Source organism: Sapajus apella, unplaced genomic scaffold (genome assembly GCF_009761245.1).
Source record: "Sapajus apella isolate SASKATOON/1434 unplaced genomic scaffold, GSC_monkey_1.0 scaffold81, whole genome shotgun sequence".
In the NCBI taxonomy this organism is placed as follows: Eukaryota; Metazoa; Chordata; class Mammalia; order Primates; family Cebidae; genus Sapajus; species Sapajus apella.
Genome location: NW_022437021.1, coordinates 2,720,220 through 2,740,881, shown reverse-complemented (window position 1 = coordinate 2,740,881; position 20,662 = coordinate 2,720,220). Strand labels below are relative to the sequence as shown.

Here is a 20,662-nt window from a genome sequence, read left to right as displayed (position 1 = left end):
GCCAAGATGTAAACTCACTGTCAACACTACAGAAAAGATATCCAAGTATATGTCCTAGTAATAGGAGGTTATTAGCCTTTTACTAAGCTGAAGACAGTTTATTCTCACAATCTTCAAGCCAACCTTTGTTATCACCTAGGGTCTTACTCATAACATGGTATTTTTTCTCCTGTTTAGGGACCTCCTGGCACTCCAGGTCCTCAGGGTCTTCTTGGTGCTCCTGGTATTCTGGGTCTGCCTGGCTCGAGAGGTGAACGTGGTCTGCCAGGTGTTGCTGGTGCTCTGGTGAGTGCTTGACACCATTCTGACTACATTAACATAAGAAAAGATTTTAAAAGCTGCCACTTCAAATGTGACAGATTGATCACTGAATAACTTCACTTAAGATTTTTATTCATGGCATTTTCTTTATACAGATCACATGTCACTTATCTTAGAAGCTTTAATACCACCTTACTTAGACACATACTATAAAGACACAGCTTAAAATTATGCAGAATGATTTTTGTTCTTTCTACGCGCTTAAGAACGATACAGTCTCTAATTGCATTTACTCCTCTGCAATATGAAATGCTGGCATCATTTATCCTGTAGGAAGAATGAAACTCTGAAAGTTCTGAATCATTCCATTAAACCTTATACGTTGACAACAACTAAAAACCATCTCATCTCCATAAACTCTACCAACTTTATGAATTCATTTCATTTGGGATACTGAAACACACGAGGCTCACTTTTTACAGAGCAACATCTTATGATTACGTAAAGCTGGCCATCTATGTGTGGAGAAGGAGGACAGGGATAACACTAATGATATTTCTTATAATTGTGTGGCCCATTCACATTCAATTTACCTTCTTTCTTCAAACTAGAATCTCCTGAGTAGTGTTGTTTTGGAGGTGGGGACAGGGGTTAGCATTCCATCCAATGAGAGGAATGTCATTTTATCTTCTCTGCCTGTTTAGGGTGAACCTGGTCCTCTTGGCATTGCTGGCCCTCCTGGAGCTCGTGGTCCCCCTGGTGCTGTGGGTAGTCCTGGAGTCAATGGTGCTCCTGGTGAAGCTGGTCGTGATGTGAGTCCAACACTTGGTTTGTAAAATAAAACCTAACAGGATTTCATTGCGTGAAACTTTATATCCTGAGCTGAGGTTCTCTTGTTCCAAATTTCTGAACAAGATGATCGGTTTCTCCATAATATCTATACCTAGTATTGAAAATATAAAAAAAAACTGCTTAGGCCAAAGAATGAGCTTTTAACTAGCACACTGAAAAATTGAGCCCAAGTATTTAAAACATCTTTAAAAAATATCTAGGTTGGCAGATTTTTATCCCTAGTTTTAGCAGTCTAAAAGAGGGTTTGCTACAGAGCACTGGAAGTTATTAACACAGAGTAGCCAAGATATAGGGGCTGGTAGGTAGCAGAGCCTCCCTAAGAGCCTTAATTTGTGTGGTGTCTTCACAGGGCAATCCTGGGAACGATGGTCCCCCAGGTCGCGATGGTCAACCTGGACACAAGGTCAGTACACTTTTCATCTTTCTCTAATCCATAAGTGATTAAAATACAAGCCAGATTGATGCTAAGCTTCACTTTGCCTTTGGTAGGGAGAGCGTGGTTACCCTGGCAACATTGGTCCAGTTGGCGCTGCAGGTGCACCTGGTCCTCATGGCCCCGTGGGTCCTGCTGGCAAACATGGAAACCGTGGTGAAACTGTAAGTTTGCGAATACCAGTCCCTCAGTGCAGCATTCTTGTGGGCTTCACTTCTGACTTCATCACATTTGGGGATGGTAGGGAAGTGGGGAGGGGAATCTTGGGCCTGGCTGAGTTGTGTTTTTCTTTTCCATTTCACAGGGTCCTTCTGGTCCTGTTGGTCCTTCTGGTGCTGTTGGTCCAAGAGGTCCTAGTGTATGTACATGGTGAAGATTTCTTTAAAAAACTAACATTTAGAGAGAATCAGTCCAAAACACCTATTAAGAAAATAAATAATATATCAGCTAGACTTAATATTTTTAAAAATTTTTAGTCCATGCTGAGAATTGATACAAATAACTTGAGGTAGCTTAAGTCTCTTCTGCTTGTTTGCATTAAACAATTACAAGGATCTAGCCATTTTACAGACAGCTCAACTAAAGCAGATTACAAGCAGAAGTGAGGGCCCAACTAGACCCTTACATGTCCTGAGTTACATTTGTAAACGAATTAAGCAGTATTTGTGGAGAAGTGAGTGTCATTTTTTTAAAAAGATGAGTCTTATCCATCCTTCTCTTTCTTTATAGGGCCCACAAGGCATTCGTGGTGATAAGGGAGAGCCTGGTGATAAAGGGCCCAGAGGTCTTCCTGGCTTAAAGGGACACAACGGATTGCAGGGTCTGCCTGGTCTTGCTGTAAGTAAACTGTAGCCATCTCACACATAAACTGACCCTGAGGGCCTTCAGTTCAAAAGAATCTTCATATTTTCACTGCTGTTGTTCCACTATAGCCTATATCATATCCATTTCCCATTCTCTGGCTAACTCCATCTCTCTCTTGGAGATAACGCTATTTCATCCCAACATGAAAGGTGAGGGTTAAGGGAGATAGAAATATACATATATTAAAATCTCCTGGCAACAATGTCCTTCAACCCCACTTAAAATAAACATAATTAGAGGAATGACTAATATTGCACTGCTGAAATAGCTTGTGAAAAAAATAATTGAATATAATAGACATAATGGGAGAAAAGAGCCCCACTTTACATTTTCAATTTTCTCAATCCTGAGTCCATTTAAATGAAAGTTTTCTATTCAATTTGGACAAAAAAACCTATCTCTTGACATGTGCTCTGAAAGTGTGATTTTCCTGTTCTCTCTTTAAAGGGTCACCATGGTGATCAAGGTGCTCCTGGCTCTGTGGGTCCTGCTGGTCCTAGGGTAGGTGGATTCAAGAGAAGACAGTTCATCTCTGAAACATAGGCTAAAGCCAGCAGTGAGCCCCAGGCTGCTGCTCCCTTAGTGGGATTTATCAGCTCACATGCACTTGGTGTCTGTCTTCTTTAGGGCCCTGCTGGTCCTTCTGGCCCTGCTGGGAAAGATGGTCGAACTGGACATCCTGGCACAGTTGGACCTGCTGGCATTCGAGGCCCTCAGGGTCACCAAGGTCCTGCTGTAAGTATGATTTGGGAAATAATAAAGAACATCACCAACCTAAGGAATGTATCCTTCAAACTAAACCAAGACAACGATGGCAATACATTAAAGTTAGCCCCATTTCAATATATCCTCTTAAATATCTGGAAATTGTCTATATGCAATGGGCTTGTTAAGCCCATCCCTGCAAGTGTGCCTGGGAGCATGTTATTTATTTACATGAACTTGATTATTTTTTACTTATTAGAACATGCTTCCGTATAAAGCTCAATTGAAAATCTACTGCCGTGGATGTCTCTCAGTGTAACAAAATACAAAGCCTGTCCTCTCTCACTTTCACCTTTGCAGGGCCCTCCTGGTCCCCCTGGCCCTCCTGGGCCTCCAGGCGTAAGCGGTGGTGGTTATGACTTTGGTTACGATGGAGACTTCTTCAGAGCTGACCAGCCTCGCTTAGCACCTTCTCTCAGACCCAAGGACTATGAAGTTGATGCTACTCTGAAGTCTCTCAACAACCAGATTGAGACCCTTCTTACTCCTGAAGGTTCTAGAAAGAACCCAGCTCGCACATGCCGTGACTTGAGACTCAGCCACCCAGAGTGGAGCAGCGGTAGGTCAATATGTCTAGACCAGACTGACCCTTCTCACAAATTGAGCTTTTCAAAATTAGTTTCCACTGACGTTTTGAGTGAAAATGCATTTGGGTAAAGATTACACTATGTGAAATCATACCCAATTAATGAAGCATCATCTCCCAAACAGCACCCAACCTTGTTTCTCTTAAAATGCATTTTTTTTTTTATTTTTCATAGTAATAAGTACCCCAATTTGATTTTTCATGGAGGTGGGGAGAGAAGAAACTGTATAATCTTAAAAATAGGCACCCCCTTCCTCTTAAATGGGGTGTAAACTCTAAGAGCACAACCAAAAAAGTTACTTATGAGAGTCAGTATCTTTCATTAGTAATTATTAGAATCTATGTTCTGCTCAGTGAGAAGTTTCATGATCTGAATGCTATTTTCTTAAAAGGTTACTACTGGATTGACCCTAACCAAGGATGCACTATGGATGCTATCAAAGTATATTGTGATTTCTCTACTGGCGAAACCTGTATCCGGGCCCAACCTGAAAACATCCCAGCCAAGAACTGGTATAGGAGCTCCAAGGACAAGAAGCATGTCTGGCTAGGAGAAACTATCAATGGTGGCAGCCAGGTGAGGAATCCCACAAACACTTCCTCTTCTGCTAAATAATATTTTGGTAAGACTGTTAATTATCTGCCTTTTAATCTCTGACAAAAATGGGCTTATTAAAAGAACCTGTTCTTTTCCTGGGTTCCATTTTGTCCTAGATTGCACATTAGAAGATGGATTGATTGGATGCAACCATATAATTCAAAGTTATTATTCAAATTTGATTTAATTGATAATCATTGCAAAAACTGACTAATGTCATTTAGTGTGAAGGAACACTGGCTAACATATACCCCACACTCATGCATATGCATTTTCAAAATGTGAGCAGTTTTTCTGAATTTTTAATCAAATCTTTTCACCAACTTTACTGAATGCCTACTGGAATTCCATAAATTACAAAATTATAGAAAAAGAAAAATGTCAGAATTTCTACCTCCTCATTCTATTATTCTAAAACAGAATCATATTCAGAAAGGATTAATTGAAACAAATACCTTTTTTAGATGACCTTGCCTCAGCCTAGTAGGTCTTATGTTCATCTAGGTAACTGATGTTTCAAAGACAAGTGAATTAAGTTTTCTTTAAAATTACCCTTCTCCTAAGCTTGGATCTGAGTCTACTCTTCCTGAGATCTTTTTTTTTTTTTTTCAGTTTGACTTTTAGTATCTGAGTCCTTCTCCACTTAACCAGAATTTCTTCTTATTTTCTGTAGTTTGAATATAATGTAGAAGGAGTGACTTCCAAGGAAATGGCTACCCAACTTGCCTTCATGCGCCTGCTGGCCAACTATGCCTCTCAGAACATCACCTACCACTGCAAGAACAGCATTGCATACATGGATGAGGAGACTGGCAATCTGAAAAAGGCTGTCATTCTGCAAGGATCTAATGATGTTGAACTTGTGGCTGAGGGCAACAGCAGGTTCACTTACACTGTTCTTGTAGATGGCTGCTCTGTAAGTAACAGTGAAATATGGGAATAGCTTCGGGAAGTGGGATGAGAGGGGGCAATTCTAACTTACAGCCTCCCTTAAGAGGGGCCTAAAGGTGGGGAGATAAATGAACAGAAGAATAAGAGATCTAACTTATTTTGTGTTTTTCATAACTAAATTCCGTTTTTGTATGTATTTTATATTTATTTATTTATACATATTAATTTTGTATTTAAATTCAGTTGAAAAAGTCAGAGTATTTCTGACCAGATAGTGCCTTCCAAAATAATGAAATGCATACTATGTCCATGCTTTATTTTTCCTTCAGCATAAGTTTTTTAACAGGTAATGTATGCCTGAACTTAAAACTTCTTGAGACTTTAGTGGCCTAAGCTATAATTTATAGTTATGTGTATTTTATTTTACTTATTAATATGGCCTACATTTAACTTTTAATGCTTCCTCTACAATATGCTACAAATAGAAGAAAAATTAAAATTCACAATACTGCCTACCCACCCAGGTCCCACTCCCAAAGACACACATAGATGGATGAACACACAACAATCCTAAAAATGACTTTGTAGAAATAAGTCACTTGGAATGTGTGTTGAAATGTTGTTAGGGTTTTTTTTGTTTGTTTGGTTGGTTGGTTGGTTTTTGTTAAATAGGGAGCCCCTCCCACTAAAGACACCCTTGATACTGTTATTTCAAAGATTGACTTGTTGATCTGGGGCAGACGTCTTCAGAATGATATATGCCAAAATGTGGTTCTTATGAAATCTATGGTTCAGAAGTTATCGGATTCAGAAATAGTGATGCTTTATGTATCTATTTTCTTCTCTTTTAACAGAAAAAGACAAATGAATGGGGAAAGACAATCATTGAATACAAAACAAATAAGCCATCTCGCCTGCCCTTCCTTGATATTGCACCTTTGGACATCGGTGGTGCTGACCAGGAATTCTTTGTGGACATTGGCCCAGTCTGTTTCAAATAAATGAACTCAACCTAAATTAAAAAAGAAAGAAATTGGAAAAAAACTTTCTCTTTGCCATTTCTTCTTCTTCTTTTTTTTTTTAACTGAAAGCTGAATCCTTCCATTTCTTCTGCACATCTACTTGCTTAAATTGTGGGCAAAAGAAAAGAAGAAGGATTGATCAGAGCATTGTGCAATACAATTTCATTAACTCCCTCCCCTGCTCCCCCCAAAATTTGGAATTTTTTCAACACTCTTACACCTGTTGTGGAAAATGTCAAACTTTGTAAGAAAACCAAAATAAAAATTGAAAAATAAAATAAAAACCATGAACATTTGCACCACTTGTGGCTTTTGAATATCTTCCACAGAGGGAAGTTTAAAACCCAAACTTCCAAAGGTTTAAACTACCTCAAAACACTTTCTCATGAGTGTGATCCACATTGTTAGGTGCTGACCTACACAGAAATGAACTGAGGTCCTTGTTTTGTTTTGTTCATAATACAAAGGTGCTAACTAATAGTATTTCAGATACTTGAAGAATGTTGATGGTGCTAGAAGAATTTGAGAAGAAATACTCCTGTATCAAGTTGTATCATGTGGTGTATTTTTTAAAAATTTTGATTTAGCATTAGTATTTTTCATCTTATTCCCAATTAAAAGCATGCAGATTATTTGCCCAAAGTTGTCCTCTTCTTCAAATTCAGCATTTGTTCTTTGCCAGTCTCATTTCCATCTTCTTCCATGGTTCCATAGAAGCTTTGTTTCTTGGGCAAGCAGAAAAATTAAATTGTACCTATTTTGTATATGTGAGATGTTTAAATAAATTGTGAAAAAAAGAAATAAAGCATGTTTGGTTTTCCAAAAGAACATATTGAGTAAAATTCCTTGCTTCAATGCTCTTTGCAATATAAATATGCAACTCTACCAGCCATTAGACCAAGTGCCTCTGATTAGATAGAAATTATGCAAAAAGGGCAGTTTGGTGTGGTAGAAAGAGCAGAGAACGAGGACCCAGGAGAGCTGAACTCCAATTCTGGCTCTGTTCCTTGTGGCTGAGTGATCTTGAAACTCTGAGCCTCTGCATTTCAGTTTCCGTAGCTACAATATAAAAAAAAAAAAAAAATCCTTTTCAGCACTATTAAGCATTTGCCCTACTCAAAATATGTAATACTTAAGCAACATGGCATTGCTGGACTAATTTTGCTATAATCAAAGGTCCATAGAAACTTTTGGTTTATTATATATTAAGCACTTTGTAATAGTGGCTGAAAGTTGGTCTATGAGCAATTAATACTATTAACTAAAACAATTTCAAATATTCAGTAAAAATGCCATACACTTAAATCTGAGGCAACAGAATACAATGCCTGTTAAGAGGTAATGTGTGTGCTGTCAATCAGAATAGACAGTTGTGGATAATAGTACCATGAACACCTACCTGCCAAATCAAGTTCATTTTCCTCCCCTGCACCTTTCAATGACATCTTTAATACACTTAAACACAGTAATGTGTCAAGTAAAATGTTAAGATTCATTTAGAGCTTATTTCCTGTTGCGGAACATAATTGTGATTATAATATTTGCCTCGTGTTATAAGTCATCTCAAGATTCAATTAGTTTTAAAGGCAAAAGACTGAACATAGTAAAAATGAAATATTAACCCTAAAAAGTTTGCAAGGTCTACTAACCAAAATGCAGATTCCTGGTCCTAATCTGCCAAATTCAGATTTAGTAAGAAATTAGTGTTCTTAAGCATCCTGTGAAATTCTGATATACCAATTGAAGAACCACCTGATGAGGTTACTTCCATAGTCCTTTGTAGTTCTAATATTCTGTGTCTGACAAGAAGGAATCAGTATACCTGATCAACCATATAAAGAAAACTCCTGGGATCAGAATGCTGGTACTCCCTATAAATTGGTAATTAAAATAACCATGCAAACAAGATAAAATAGAAGTCTCTGGATCAAATATGAACTATGCCCTCAGGCTTAGACAAAAGAAAAAAAAAAACATTTATTGAGTACCAGGTAGAGGCCAAAACCACGCTAAATAATAATAATGACCTCTGTCAAACTGAATCTGAATTAGCAGATTTCCTAAGTCAATGCTCACTTAATAATCACTTAATCATTATCAGTGTGAGACAACAGAAAATAGTCAAATAAATAATGGTACACCTAATGGATAACAATGAAGAACCAAATTATGGTATATCCAGTAAACAACAATGAGGAAACAAAGTATACCATATCTAATAGATAACAATAGGACAGATAGTGAAATAAATTTTTGTATCCCAGTAACATATATGAGGATGACTGAACAAAAGAAAAAGTGCCTAGAATGGAATTTTTAAACTTAAAAATCTATTCGAGAACGCTGTCATTATAATTAGATATGTTAAACATACACGTAAAAAATGCTGAGAGTAGGCGCATTTGTGTAGAAGGTTAAGGGTGATTTTTAGGTGTAAAATTTTTAAATTTGCAATAACGTAGTTATATTACATTATTATTTACAACAAATTTACTCTTAACATATTATGAAAGAAAATAAGCAGTCAACAAGTGAAAAGAATTTGATTCAAGAGTAGCCATCTCCAGGGAAGAAGTCATCGACCTCCCACCCACCTGTTTCCTGAAGAGAAGGACAAGCCTGGCCTAAGGGTCATCATCCACCATGGACCAGCTGCCTTGAGAGACCTTTGGGAGGATGTACAAAGCTCTACCAGGCCACAGCATCTTCAGGGAGCTCAGGGAGCTCATAGCTCAGAGACAGAATAAAATAATGTGTGAACAGAATTTTAAATGACATATCCTCTGAGGATAACGGAGGACACAATTAATTAGAGGAAGTCTTGGGAAATTAACCTTTGTCTCATGCAGTAACTGATATTTGGATTGAACTGGCCTTTGTTGATAGAGATCTCATTTCACCTTCAAGCTTTCTGTCTGGCTCAATGCAGCTTCTCTAGAAGTCACATATTAGAACAGCCTGGTACTTACCAAGCCAGGAGGTCCACTGTGAGTGTTCCAAGGACCTGGGCTCAATCTGGACATAGAGCAATGCACTGAAGGTTTGACCCTTCCACGACCAGTCTGCTCTTTAGAGGCTGATCACAGGGCCCAAAGGATACTCCTCACATTTTTTGACCCTTGGTCGAGTGAAGGTCAGCCACCTCTAACTTGTAGGAGTGTGATAGGAGAGAAGTCACACATAGAAGAGAGAAGAAGCAGGTAGTCAAGATCTGGGGAGGGGATATTAATCAAGTCTGGTAAAAGGGATCATTTAAAATTCTAAAATCAATACAGCTAATGCACTGGCAAAGAGCAAAGACACCTGAGCAATGCTGAACACATTTATTATCTTTAATGCCAAAAGATTTTTTATGCTATTCCACTTAATATCACTGAAAAGGAAGTTCAGAAATTAGATTATATATAAGAAAAGTTGGAAATGTCGTTCTGGGTCAGAACAACAATCCATCTAGATGAGTACTTTGCCTTTGACAGTGGTACCAAGGGAAATTTGGGAGAAAGAGTGGTTGGCACTTCTCGGGAAGCCAGCCTCAGAACTCCCATTTAATAACCCATTGTAAATCTTTTTTGTACATAGATGTATCTAAACCCTTCCAGAGTCCTCTATCTGTTTTGAAATATGTTGGTATTACAGTACCAACAGGAGAGAGCTAATACTGAATTGTTAGCTCAGCTTCCTAGCCCTCTGATCAAGTAGTTAAAATATGTTTTCTATCCCTGTGCCTGGATCAGCCAGGGATTCAACAACTCCATATCCTCAGGGAGCACCAGTAACTGCAGCAATAGGGCCATAGACAACCCATAATGATTGACTTATCCCTGCTGTTCAGTGAAATTAACACATAATTTGTGGTCAGCAGCCAAGGTTATGAGTACCAGCTCTACCACTGACTAGCCCAGGGCCCTAGGGAAAGTCTGTTTAGGTTATCTGAGAATTTAGTTAACATGCCTGCTCTTAGAGATTTCCATTAGCATAGCTATCATCTCACAGAACTCCTGGGAGGACCAAACCAGGCATGTGTTAAAGTGCTGAGTAAAGTATGGACAAATGGATTTGTCATCACTAGTTCCAAAATTTCCTGACCACTGGTGGTAACCTCTTGATTTATTTTCTGATCACTGGCCCTCTAATTTATGAAGATGAAAGTGTAGAATTTACACTTAATTAGCACAACTCTCTAAACTAGTAGTCTATATATTTTGAGTTATGTCTCCTTATTAGTAAAAATTTGAGTTCTTGTAACAAATTTACTTATTTATATATAAATGTTATGTATATATTATGGTTCTAATATGTGCAATATAAAACCTCTACAGAAAAAAATGTGTAAAGACAGAAAATAAATACAAATACAAGAGTCTATGCTCCAGTGGATCATTCAATCATTCTGCACGCCCCTGGGATGCATGCACCACCACCCCTTCCATTTTAGAGAGTATTATACTAAACAAGGATCCCTGATAGGCTTCAGGGGAAAAGGAGCATCAGTTAATTCCTGAAATCGAATGTTAAATACCTTTTGTAGGTATGTGCATTTTTCTTGGAAGAGAGTCCAAAACCTTCATCAGATACTGAGATATTCCTAGGGGTCCATGTCCCAATAAGATGTTATAAGCCACTGCACAAAAGAAGTATTATCCACATCATTAAACCCTGGACTTTTCTGAACTATAACTTTCTCTTTTTTTTTTTTTTTTTTCTTTTTTTGAGACAGAATTTTGGTCTTATTGTCCACATGCAATCTTGGCTCACTGCAGTCTCCTAGAGTCAAGTGATTCTCCTACCTCATCCTCCTGAGTAGCTGGGATCACAGGCATGCACCACCACACCCAGCTAATTTTGTGTTTTTAGTAGAGACAGGGTTTTGCCATGTTGGTCAGGCTGGTCTCGAACTCCTGCCCTCAGGTGATCCACCCATCTCAGCCTCCCAAAGTGCTGGGATTACAAGTGTGAGCCACCATGGCTGGACTGAACTATGACTTTCATATCTCATCTTAAGTGTCTTACTTCAGAACATGATGCTTCTCCTATCCTAAGACCTGAGAGAACCAACCAGCATTAGTCCAAATTTAAATCGCAGCTTGTCTTTTATTCTTCCACTTTTCTGGTATGAGTCCCCTGTTCTATGCTTTAACAAGGCTTGACATATACCTTGTGACCTGTTCTTGTGCTTTGCAACATAAAAATGTACCAGTCTTCAGAACCTTTTTAAAGAAGAGCAAACAAACTGAATAATGGGGGACAATTAATTGAGCTATGCCTTTTAGGTAAAATGTGCATGTATTAGTTTTTTTTAATTTTTAAAAGTGATAAAGTTTAACCTAAAAAGCATTGAAACTCCTGGCACTGTAAAATATATTGAGGACAATATTGTAATTATTTCCCAGGGATCCTCAAATCACCTCATAGAACCAAATCTTTTCATCTGATTGCTCCAAAGCAAACTTATTATTCTGAGCTCAAGACATAGGAGTAATTTGGGCCAAAATTAACAATTCTACTGGAATCTAGAAAGTTATCTTTAAAATTGAGATTCACCATAAATTTAAAGAAATTCATAAGCACACAATGCATTTTACTAGCAAAGTGAACATATTTTTGTAGTGGAGTATTGCTCTTGGTGTCCAATGGCTTAATGAACCACAATAATGATGAAAGAAAACATAAATAATGTATTAAAAACGGAATCCATTAATGCTAGGCGGTGTAAGAACACCTACTCATAAACTACTGTGCCAAGTCAATGGACCTTTCTATCCCTAAAGAATGTCAATTAGAGTTCACTGCTCCCCCTGCTGGCTGGATAATAGAACACCCCCGTCCTTTAACAATGCCACAGGCGTATCATTGGAGAATGAAAATTCCAATTTAGGAGAAGAAAATAGAACAGCTTCCTGTGCTTATATCCTCTTAACTCCAGACACACAGTCTCTCCTCAACTTCCATAGTGGTTTACCTTCATGTTCTCAGTACTCGCTATTTTACTTTCCCTCTCTGATCCATCGTTAATATCTCTCCCATGGAGCCAATAAATGGAAACCACAAAGAGAAAAACATAAGCTCAAGCAAAGAATAAACTTTTGGGTAAGTAGAGCTGTCCAATGCTACAAATATTGCCCCAAGATAAAGCGAGCACCTTTGAAGATTTAAGCAACAGGTGGGTGGATTATATGGAACAGAGACAAGAGAGTGTGATAGAAAAAAAATAGGGTTTAGGAATCTAGAGCTATCTGGATTTACATCCTGTCCACCATTTCCTAATCTGTTAAATGGGGTAATGATAACGCTATACATGTGACTGTTAGGATCAGAGATAGGTGCATAGCAGCTTGTAAGGTTGGTGGAAAGTAAACACTCCTGAGCATTAGAACCATCACTCTCATCCCCTCAAGCCTGAATCCTCCCAAAAGCCTTTAATTCCATCACAAGAAAAGTAACTACCTTTTCACAAGTACTATCTTCTCTAACAACAGTGGCCTAAAATGATAGCGCATCTACAATTCAATTATACTGCAATTTCCCCTACCACAGATAGCTTCTAGCAAACTCTCAAACACAATTTCGATGAGTCCTTCTCCACAACACAATAGAAAAGCACCCAGTTTTTATTAAAAGTATAAAAATTCCTCCAATTTTTTGCAAAAATAAACCCACAATTCTACCTTCACATTAATAAAATAAAATTGCTGACAAAAGAACAAATTTGCATTTCACATTTAAGTGGTCTCTCCCTATACCTTTAGGTGTATGTCCAATTTTAGGGGGAAAAAAAAGATTTCTAAGCAGAAAAAATGGCTCCTTTGCTTACTTGGAAGTCAGTTCTTCTACACAAAAGGACTATAACTCATACATGTTAAATTTGCCAAACTTCTGACACTTAAATTTTACAATTTGATTTTCTAAAACTTTGTTGCTGGCCGTAGAAATTCTAACTCAAGAGTTATCAGCATAAGAAATAATCATAATTATTAAATTAACATCCTCAGAGAAATTTCTTGGCCTATGTGAATTTACTAAAGGGCTTTAAACATATTAAATTACCCTATTATTTCCAGTGCTTTGAATGTTTATGAGTCATATTATAAGTGGATCCACTTCAAAGAAACATTGTAAAAGCTTTGAGTATAGATATTTTCAACATGGTTTTTCTAACACTGATTATAGATCTACTTCCCCTTATAATACAGAAGTCTGAAATAATTTCTAAAACTTTATCAATATAACTAGAGTTTCCATCTGCTACCTTGCTCATCATGATAAGATTTGTTCCCAATTCAAAACAATTGTTTAAAAAAAACGTTCCTCAGAAAGCCTCTAGAAAATTGCCCATTTAACCATTTCTCTGAGTTATTCACAACAAATAACTACTTTTAGTTACAACTGGGCATGCTTTTAAAAATATAGTGAATTTATGGTCAGTTTTAACCTCGACATGTTTTCTTAGACTTTCTTCAACTAAAATATCAATAATAAACAGTCACCTTGACACCATAAATTATAAAAAGAGCTTTGCTTTCCTTCTGTCAAACTTGGGAGGGCCATGTATCAAAAACAGAACAAAGCCTACTAAATCCTTTGAACCTTTGAAGAGAGAAAGACAAACGACAAAAATGATGCGCCTTCTCACCAAAACACAAATTAAGGTGTATTTTGTAAGATGTATAGGGTGATTGGTCTTTTTATCATCATTTTTGTGAGATATCTGCCAAGTAAGTAATTGATACATTTTCCCAATGTATCAATCTATTTTATTGAATATTTAATTCAGTAAAATAGATTGATACATTGGGAAAAAAGTCTCTAGTCTCCATTCTGGGTTTGGAAGAAAATTATGCAGACTGTTTAGTCATCCTATACTACATATATTTTGATCTAAATGGTTTGCAATATTGTTTAAAATTCTCTTGGTGATTGTAATTTGCAGGAGGTCTTGAGAAAAACTGTACTAGACTAAAGCCACAAGGTTCCAAAACCCTCCCTTAAAGTCACTGGCAAAGTTGGAAGTCTGTGCATAGGTGTCTTCTTCTAGGAAGACAAGTATATTGTACGTCTCCAAGTTTTTCCAGACCCCACAAAATATTTACCAAACCAGAATTGCTAGAAGTGGAGCCAAGATATTTCTATATTTAATTAGTACACCAAGGTGGTTATCATATACTCTCTGAGTTTGAGAATCAGTGGTTTATTAACATTATCATATTTTTAGATGATTCTATATCCCTCTCCTCAAAATATTTAGGACTACAGCTCTCAAATAGTGGGCTCTTTAAGCTGTTTTACAAAGAACATGTAATGGCTCATTGAACATGTGAGCAATTAATTTGGGAACAGTTGCAATATTACAAATGTGATTACTTATTGCAAACCCAATTAATCCAGTCAGGAAGAATGTTAATTACAAAGGAGTGTGGAAATTAGCATGAGTGCATGACTAATGCCTAAAATCTGACCTATTATATTGTCTGTTGGGTAATTTACTTTAAAAATATTTCCACAGGACGTTGTATGTATATATGTGCATGAGGGCAATAAAGTAACATTAATCTACACTCCAGGGCTGATTGAGTAATCTTGGACATATCCTAATTAAGAAAATACACAGCTTTAGAATTGGCTACTTTGTCATTTCAAATACCATTATTAAAATCTACACGAGAGGGTATGTTAATTAGCATAAAAGATGTCAAAAATAATTTTTCATTGTCGAAATATGGTCTTGAAGATACATGGCTAGCTAATAAATATTTAACATTAACAAAACTTAGGGCAAGTCTTGCTTTACTTGTGACATGCCACTTGGTAGCAAGATTGACAAGGAAAGACATATAGTCCTATCTATCTTCAACTAGCAGAGACTACTTATATTTACCAAAAACTCTTGAATTACTAAATTAGCTCAGATCACTTCAAAAGATGACTCCATAAAATTTGGAAAATAGTAAAAAAAAAAAAAGGCCAAGAAAATGGCACACAAACCAAAACAGTACTGAATTGATTTAAAAAGTGAAATGAAATAATGCTAGAAACAATAACTGCATTTCTCTTATGAGCAATGGAATATCAATCAAAATGAATCCAGATATAATAGAAAGCAATTGCGAAGGATGCCAAAGCTCCAAAGAAATCATCCCTCTTTCTATAGGAACAGCCAAGATTTACTGGGTCTGTGCTTTTACAGCCTTTCCCCTCTGGGCATAACTGAAAAGCTAGAGGAAGAGCCTTAGCCAAACTAAGCCACTCAAAGAGTGGCTCTTTTGAAAATTTAAAAGTTGGAGTGGAGAATGGCAGGGAATGGAGGCATGATAATGACAGCACTCTACAGAGGACTGTGAACTTTTGCAGATGAGATCCCAAAACAGTACGAGATTTTTTATTGCTCTTTCAATTATGAAATAATCCAGTATCCTTCTACTAACTTTCCTTTTTGCCTAAGTTAGAGAAAGTTAATTTCTGTTGTGTAAAACAAAAACAGTTTTAACTAATACACCTAGTAAACAGGGTATGGCAAATATGGAGGAATACAGGACCACCTTAAAGTAAAAATAAGAGTCACAATTTTAAATGGTCTTAAAAGGTACCCAGAGAAAGAACATTGTTAGAACACAATTCATGGATGTTTGACATTTCTGCATGTTTTGCAGGCAGAGACACTGATGACCTTTGTTCTGAAATATCTGTTCAAGGATGTTTGTATAATGATAGTGTGCAGCCTTGGAAGAGAGAGTTAATGTCTCCCTCCAGGGGAGAAATCACTGTCCACTATAATCAAGATAATAGCCCCCTGCAGGGCAAATGTCAAGGAGGTTTGCTCAAAGCCCATTGTAGTTTTGGGTTCCATATGCTGATGTTTCTCAATTGCAACACATCCATTTGGATTGCTCTGCATTTTCCCCAAGGGACTTGGGGAAAGGGGGCCTGAAGCAAATGTAAAGTTCCTTGCCTTGCCGGAACAAAGTCTTCTGTCTCTGTGACCCAGAAGCTTCATGCCTCTGCCGGCATCTATTAAACTGGCCGGCTAACATCTTAGCTTTGAAGTAGAGAAAATTCCAGATCCTTCAGAGTTCTTGACAAACATTTCAAATAATTTATAACAGAATGAAGCTGCATCCGTTCTGTATTCTTGTCTTTCAAGTTGCCTAGCAACTAGTTGGTCACCATTGATCTGACAATCTGCAGTAATGAACGACCACGCTATACAGAAAAGTGTAATTGAACTACATGCTTCTAGGTGGCAGATTGTCTGATTCATCTCTGTATCTCTATCACCTAGCCCAATAATATAGACTCTAGACTTAGTAATTTTATTGTTGCAGAACTTTAGTTTAGCTAATGACGGGATTCTTTGTCCCATGGCTACGAAAATTCAGGCTTGTAGAGTTTGAATGGTGAGTAAGACAGGGTTTTATTGTGTGAAAAAGGAAGAAAGGGGGAAAACAGGGACTAGGCCAGCATCCCTGCCAGAGTGCTTCTCGCCTGGCCATTCGAATTCCAGGTTCCACACAGAAAGAGGAGGAGCCAGGATACTCTCCACTGAAAACAACGCAACTTTTGTGCCTCCACCCCAGGGCGCCTGCTTCCTAGTGTGCAGGCTGGTTGGAGTTTTTCCAGGGACCTTTCCCACCTGGCTGTCTCATATTGTTGAACAACTGTTAAACAAAAGAAGAAACTATAAAAATGACTGCTGGAATATGTATAGCATTGTAGCAACTAAGAGAGTCTAAGATCTGTATCATAGATACTTTATAACCACCTTGTTTTTTCAGGTTTAACAGAGATCCACTCAAAGGAGCTGAAGTGACAGGGACATACATAGAGAAATAAGAGCAAGAAAAGTAACAGCCTACTGAAACTGGAGCTGCAACATGGCTGCCTCTCTATTTATTTATTTTTTTAGTTACAGGGTATTGCTATGTTGCCCAGGCTGGAATACAGTGGCTATTCACAGTGCCATCATAGCACTCTGTGGCCTTGAAATCCTGGGCTCAAGAAATCAGACTGCCTTAGCCTCCCAAGTGGCTGGGACTATAGGCTCACACCATCATGACATGGCTTGGCTCTCTAGTTAAGGTGGCTTTAGAGATCTCAGGAGCAGGAGTTTATGACTTTTTCAACTCTTTCCTCTACAGCTTCACCACTAATTCGGTTCATTCACATTCTGTATATATTTTTTTCATATGTGCTATTAATTGGTTTTCATTATTAGTATTATTTGTCATTCTGATTCCTAAAAGAGAGATTTTGATATAGTTCGTAAATCCCTAGACAGCCCAGTCAGTGCTGACCTTTGGGTAGGTATCCCATCATGAGAGTCATATGATATAAAATGTAGCCACCTAGACAACAGAAGCTGTAAATTTTAAAGGGGGCAAGGGTATGAAAGATGATAATAACGTCTCTATTACAAACTGCATCACAAAAGCCATAATGTTCTGGATAAAATAGAAACTTAATTGAATTCAAATACTTTGTATTTGAATGTCTGCTTCCTGTCTACTCAACTCACACTCTTCCTAGCACTTCACCCAACTCACACTCTTCCTAGCACTTCTTTCTCCTTTAAAATATATATGTTGGTCAAGCATGGTGGCTCACATTTATAATCCCAGCACTTTGGGAGGCCCAGGAGCTTGAGACCAGCCTGGATGACACAGTGAGACCCTGCCTCTACAAAAAATTAAAAAATTAGCCAGGTATGGTGGTGTGCACCTGTACTCACAGCTACTACAGTGGATGAGGCAGGAGGATTCCTTGAGCCTAGGAGGTAGACGCTGCAATGAGCTATGATCATGGCACTGCATCTCAACCAGAGTGACAGAGTGAGACTCCGTCTCAAAAAAAAAAAAAAAAAAGAAAAGAAAAAAAAATATATATATATGTTTCTTCATTTTGTTTTTAGATAAAGACTTAAAATATAAAGAGTTCTTAGACTTCAATTTTTTTTAATGCTTGTACAGAAAAAAAGAGGGTGTGGGGGAGACAAATACTATGAATAACAACAAACAAAAGGTTATTAAAATGCACAAAAAATGTTCAATCCCTTTAGAAATTAAAGAAACACCAAATTTAAAAAGCCCACTTCATCTATGGCTATGTTTCTTTTAAAAATAATCGGTTGATAAGGGTTTAGAAACAAAAGATCACTTCCATCTGCAGTTGATGTGGTATAAATTGGAACAAAATATCTGGTGAGAAATTTATCAGTATATATCAAAAACCTTAAAAATGTTTATATCTTGGACCAGGAATGAATGCTAGTAAATTAATATTTGATTTTTCTAAAGATTTTTGACCCAGTAGAGTCCATATGAAGTGTTCTCATAAAGCTGTAAGACTCAAGTTTTCTCTTCACTGCATAAATCGAAACAGCACATAGCTGTCCCCGAATGCAGCTGTCCAGGGCAACCTAAACTTGGAGGGAAAGCTATATGGGTCTGAAGAACAAGCACGTGAATCACAGAAGTCTTCTAACTTTGGGAAATGCCATGGCTATTTGCAGCGCAAAGCTGACAGAAGGAACTAGAACACTGCAGCTCTCAAAAAGCCACGCAAATACACTCTTTGAACTGGCTCACATGACTATGTGCAAATCCAACCCTCTGAACAGGTGTCATGGAAAGGAGTCTGCAAAAAAACACCAAAAGCTTATATTGCTAAAATCACGTTTTATTGCCTCCTCTTTCAGGGAAGGCAACCTCCAACTGGTTATTGGGAAGTCACATCCCCCTTCTTCCTATATCTTAGCATAACAGTGGGAAAAGTGCCTGAGAGAAAGACACTACAACAGCATTACGACCATGTGCAAATATAATGACTGACCCTCATGTCATATCTCAGTCACAACAGTTGTCATGGCTTTATTTATAATAAAACATTAGAAATTAACCAAATGTCTAAAAATAGTGGGTTGGTTTAAGTAGACATGGTGCATCCATTTGACAGATTGTAATCCAGTATTTTAAATCTCAAAATATACTTATAGAAAAAAAAAATTGATAACTATTTGCTAAGATAAGCGAGTAGATCACAGGGGAGTTGCATCTCATGCAGGAAGTTATGTTTTAAAACCAGCACATAACGGAGAAAAATTTTGAAAAAATTTTCAACCTTGAAAATCTCTAGGTTGGAGACCAAATACCATAACTTCCACACAGTTTTTCTTTTAACATTAGAATGCATGGCTGTTTCTGTGATTGTGCATTAAAGTTGTTGGCTTGAGCATAGACCATGTTATAAGAACAATATGTATTTTTACCATCAGAATCATAGTCGCTGTAGCAAGATGCACATATCATGTGAGACACACAGAAACTGGAACTAAGAAAAAAGCAAATTCCTATCCCCCATTTCATGCTTATTCCAAATATAAGCTTAGCATATATTCATGAGCTAAATGAAGAGGAATTTTTTAAATTTAATTAAGTTATTGTCTTTCTCACACAGAGAGAGTAAAATTCATCTATGTTAATGTGCATAGTGATTATGTGTATAAATCAATACATACAAAATAAGTTCAAGTTTGTTTTAAAATTTTTATTTATATAGATATGCATAAAAATCCAGAAAGAATGTATGTAAAAATATTAATAGCCATTATCTCTAGTGAGGTGATGCATATTGCCAGAGTTTTTTTCTTTAATTTCTCTGCATGAACAAATAAATAAACTTATATTACCTTCATTATCAGAAGAAAATAGGATTATTTTTAACTAGCATTCACAAAACACAGATGGTATATTTAAAACTAAGACTTGTATTACAAATGCAGGCTATATGTAGAACGATATAGAGTTTTGATGTACAATTTCTGATTCAAAAGAACAAGCACTTGGTTAAATTACTGCTAAACATTACAGAAACATGAGAACCCATTATGACGCTGCATGTTTCAGTCAACAAAATTTTATTCGTCTACCATGTTAAAGCAGTGTTATTAGGGACTATTGAACAGAACACAGGCGCAGCCTCTTTATAGTGAACTGGATGTTAAAATACACTTGTCAAGGAAAAAAAGGTTCTATCTAGATATAGATTATATAAATATACACACAAAATCTATAGAAAATTGCCTTCGGAGGTGCTTTCTGAGTGTTCATACATTGCTAATCTTTCTGTGCTTCCCTGATATATTGTTAAAATACGTTTTACAGCAGTACTTTCTCTGCTTCATTCACAAAAGATGCATAGATGCATTCTGGTAATAAGGGAAATTTGTTACTGCAACATATATATCACTCTAGTAAGCCTGTTTTAATGATTGAAAAAAATATATGTCTCGTATAGAAGGATTTAAAAGACAGGTCAGTTGAAATGGTTCTTTGATCATGTAAAATCACTGGTATTTGATTCATTGTGTCAGATGTGAAATGAGATTAAATTCTAAGAGCAAG

At 37.1% G+C, this 20,662-nt stretch overlaps 1 protein-coding gene across 1 annotated transcript in view; it reads left to right on the top strand.

Annotated features, from left to right (window-relative positions):
• COL1A2 (collagen type I alpha 2 chain) overlaps positions 1-7,100 on the top strand; it is a 36,994-nt gene extending 29,894 nt beyond the window's left edge. Inside the window, exons 41-52 of the mRNA XM_032252941.1 lie at positions 178-285; positions 966-1,073; positions 1,463-1,516; positions 1,603-1,710; positions 1,851-1,904; positions 2,276-2,383; positions 2,858-2,911; positions 3,038-3,145; positions 3,476-3,734; positions 4,154-4,338; positions 5,033-5,275; positions 6,105-7,100. Coding sequence (XP_032108832.1) covers positions 178-285; positions 966-1,073; positions 1,463-1,516; positions 1,603-1,710; positions 1,851-1,904; positions 2,276-2,383; positions 2,858-2,911; positions 3,038-3,145; positions 3,476-3,734; positions 4,154-4,338; positions 5,033-5,275; positions 6,105-6,251 — 1,536 coding nt within the window. The 3' untranslated portion in view covers positions 6,252-7,100. The remainder of the gene's footprint in view (positions 1-177; positions 286-965; positions 1,074-1,462; positions 1,517-1,602; positions 1,711-1,850; positions 1,905-2,275; positions 2,384-2,857; positions 2,912-3,037; positions 3,146-3,475; positions 3,735-4,153; positions 4,339-5,032; positions 5,276-6,104) is intronic.
• Positions 7,101-20,662: the final 13,562 nt, after the last annotated feature.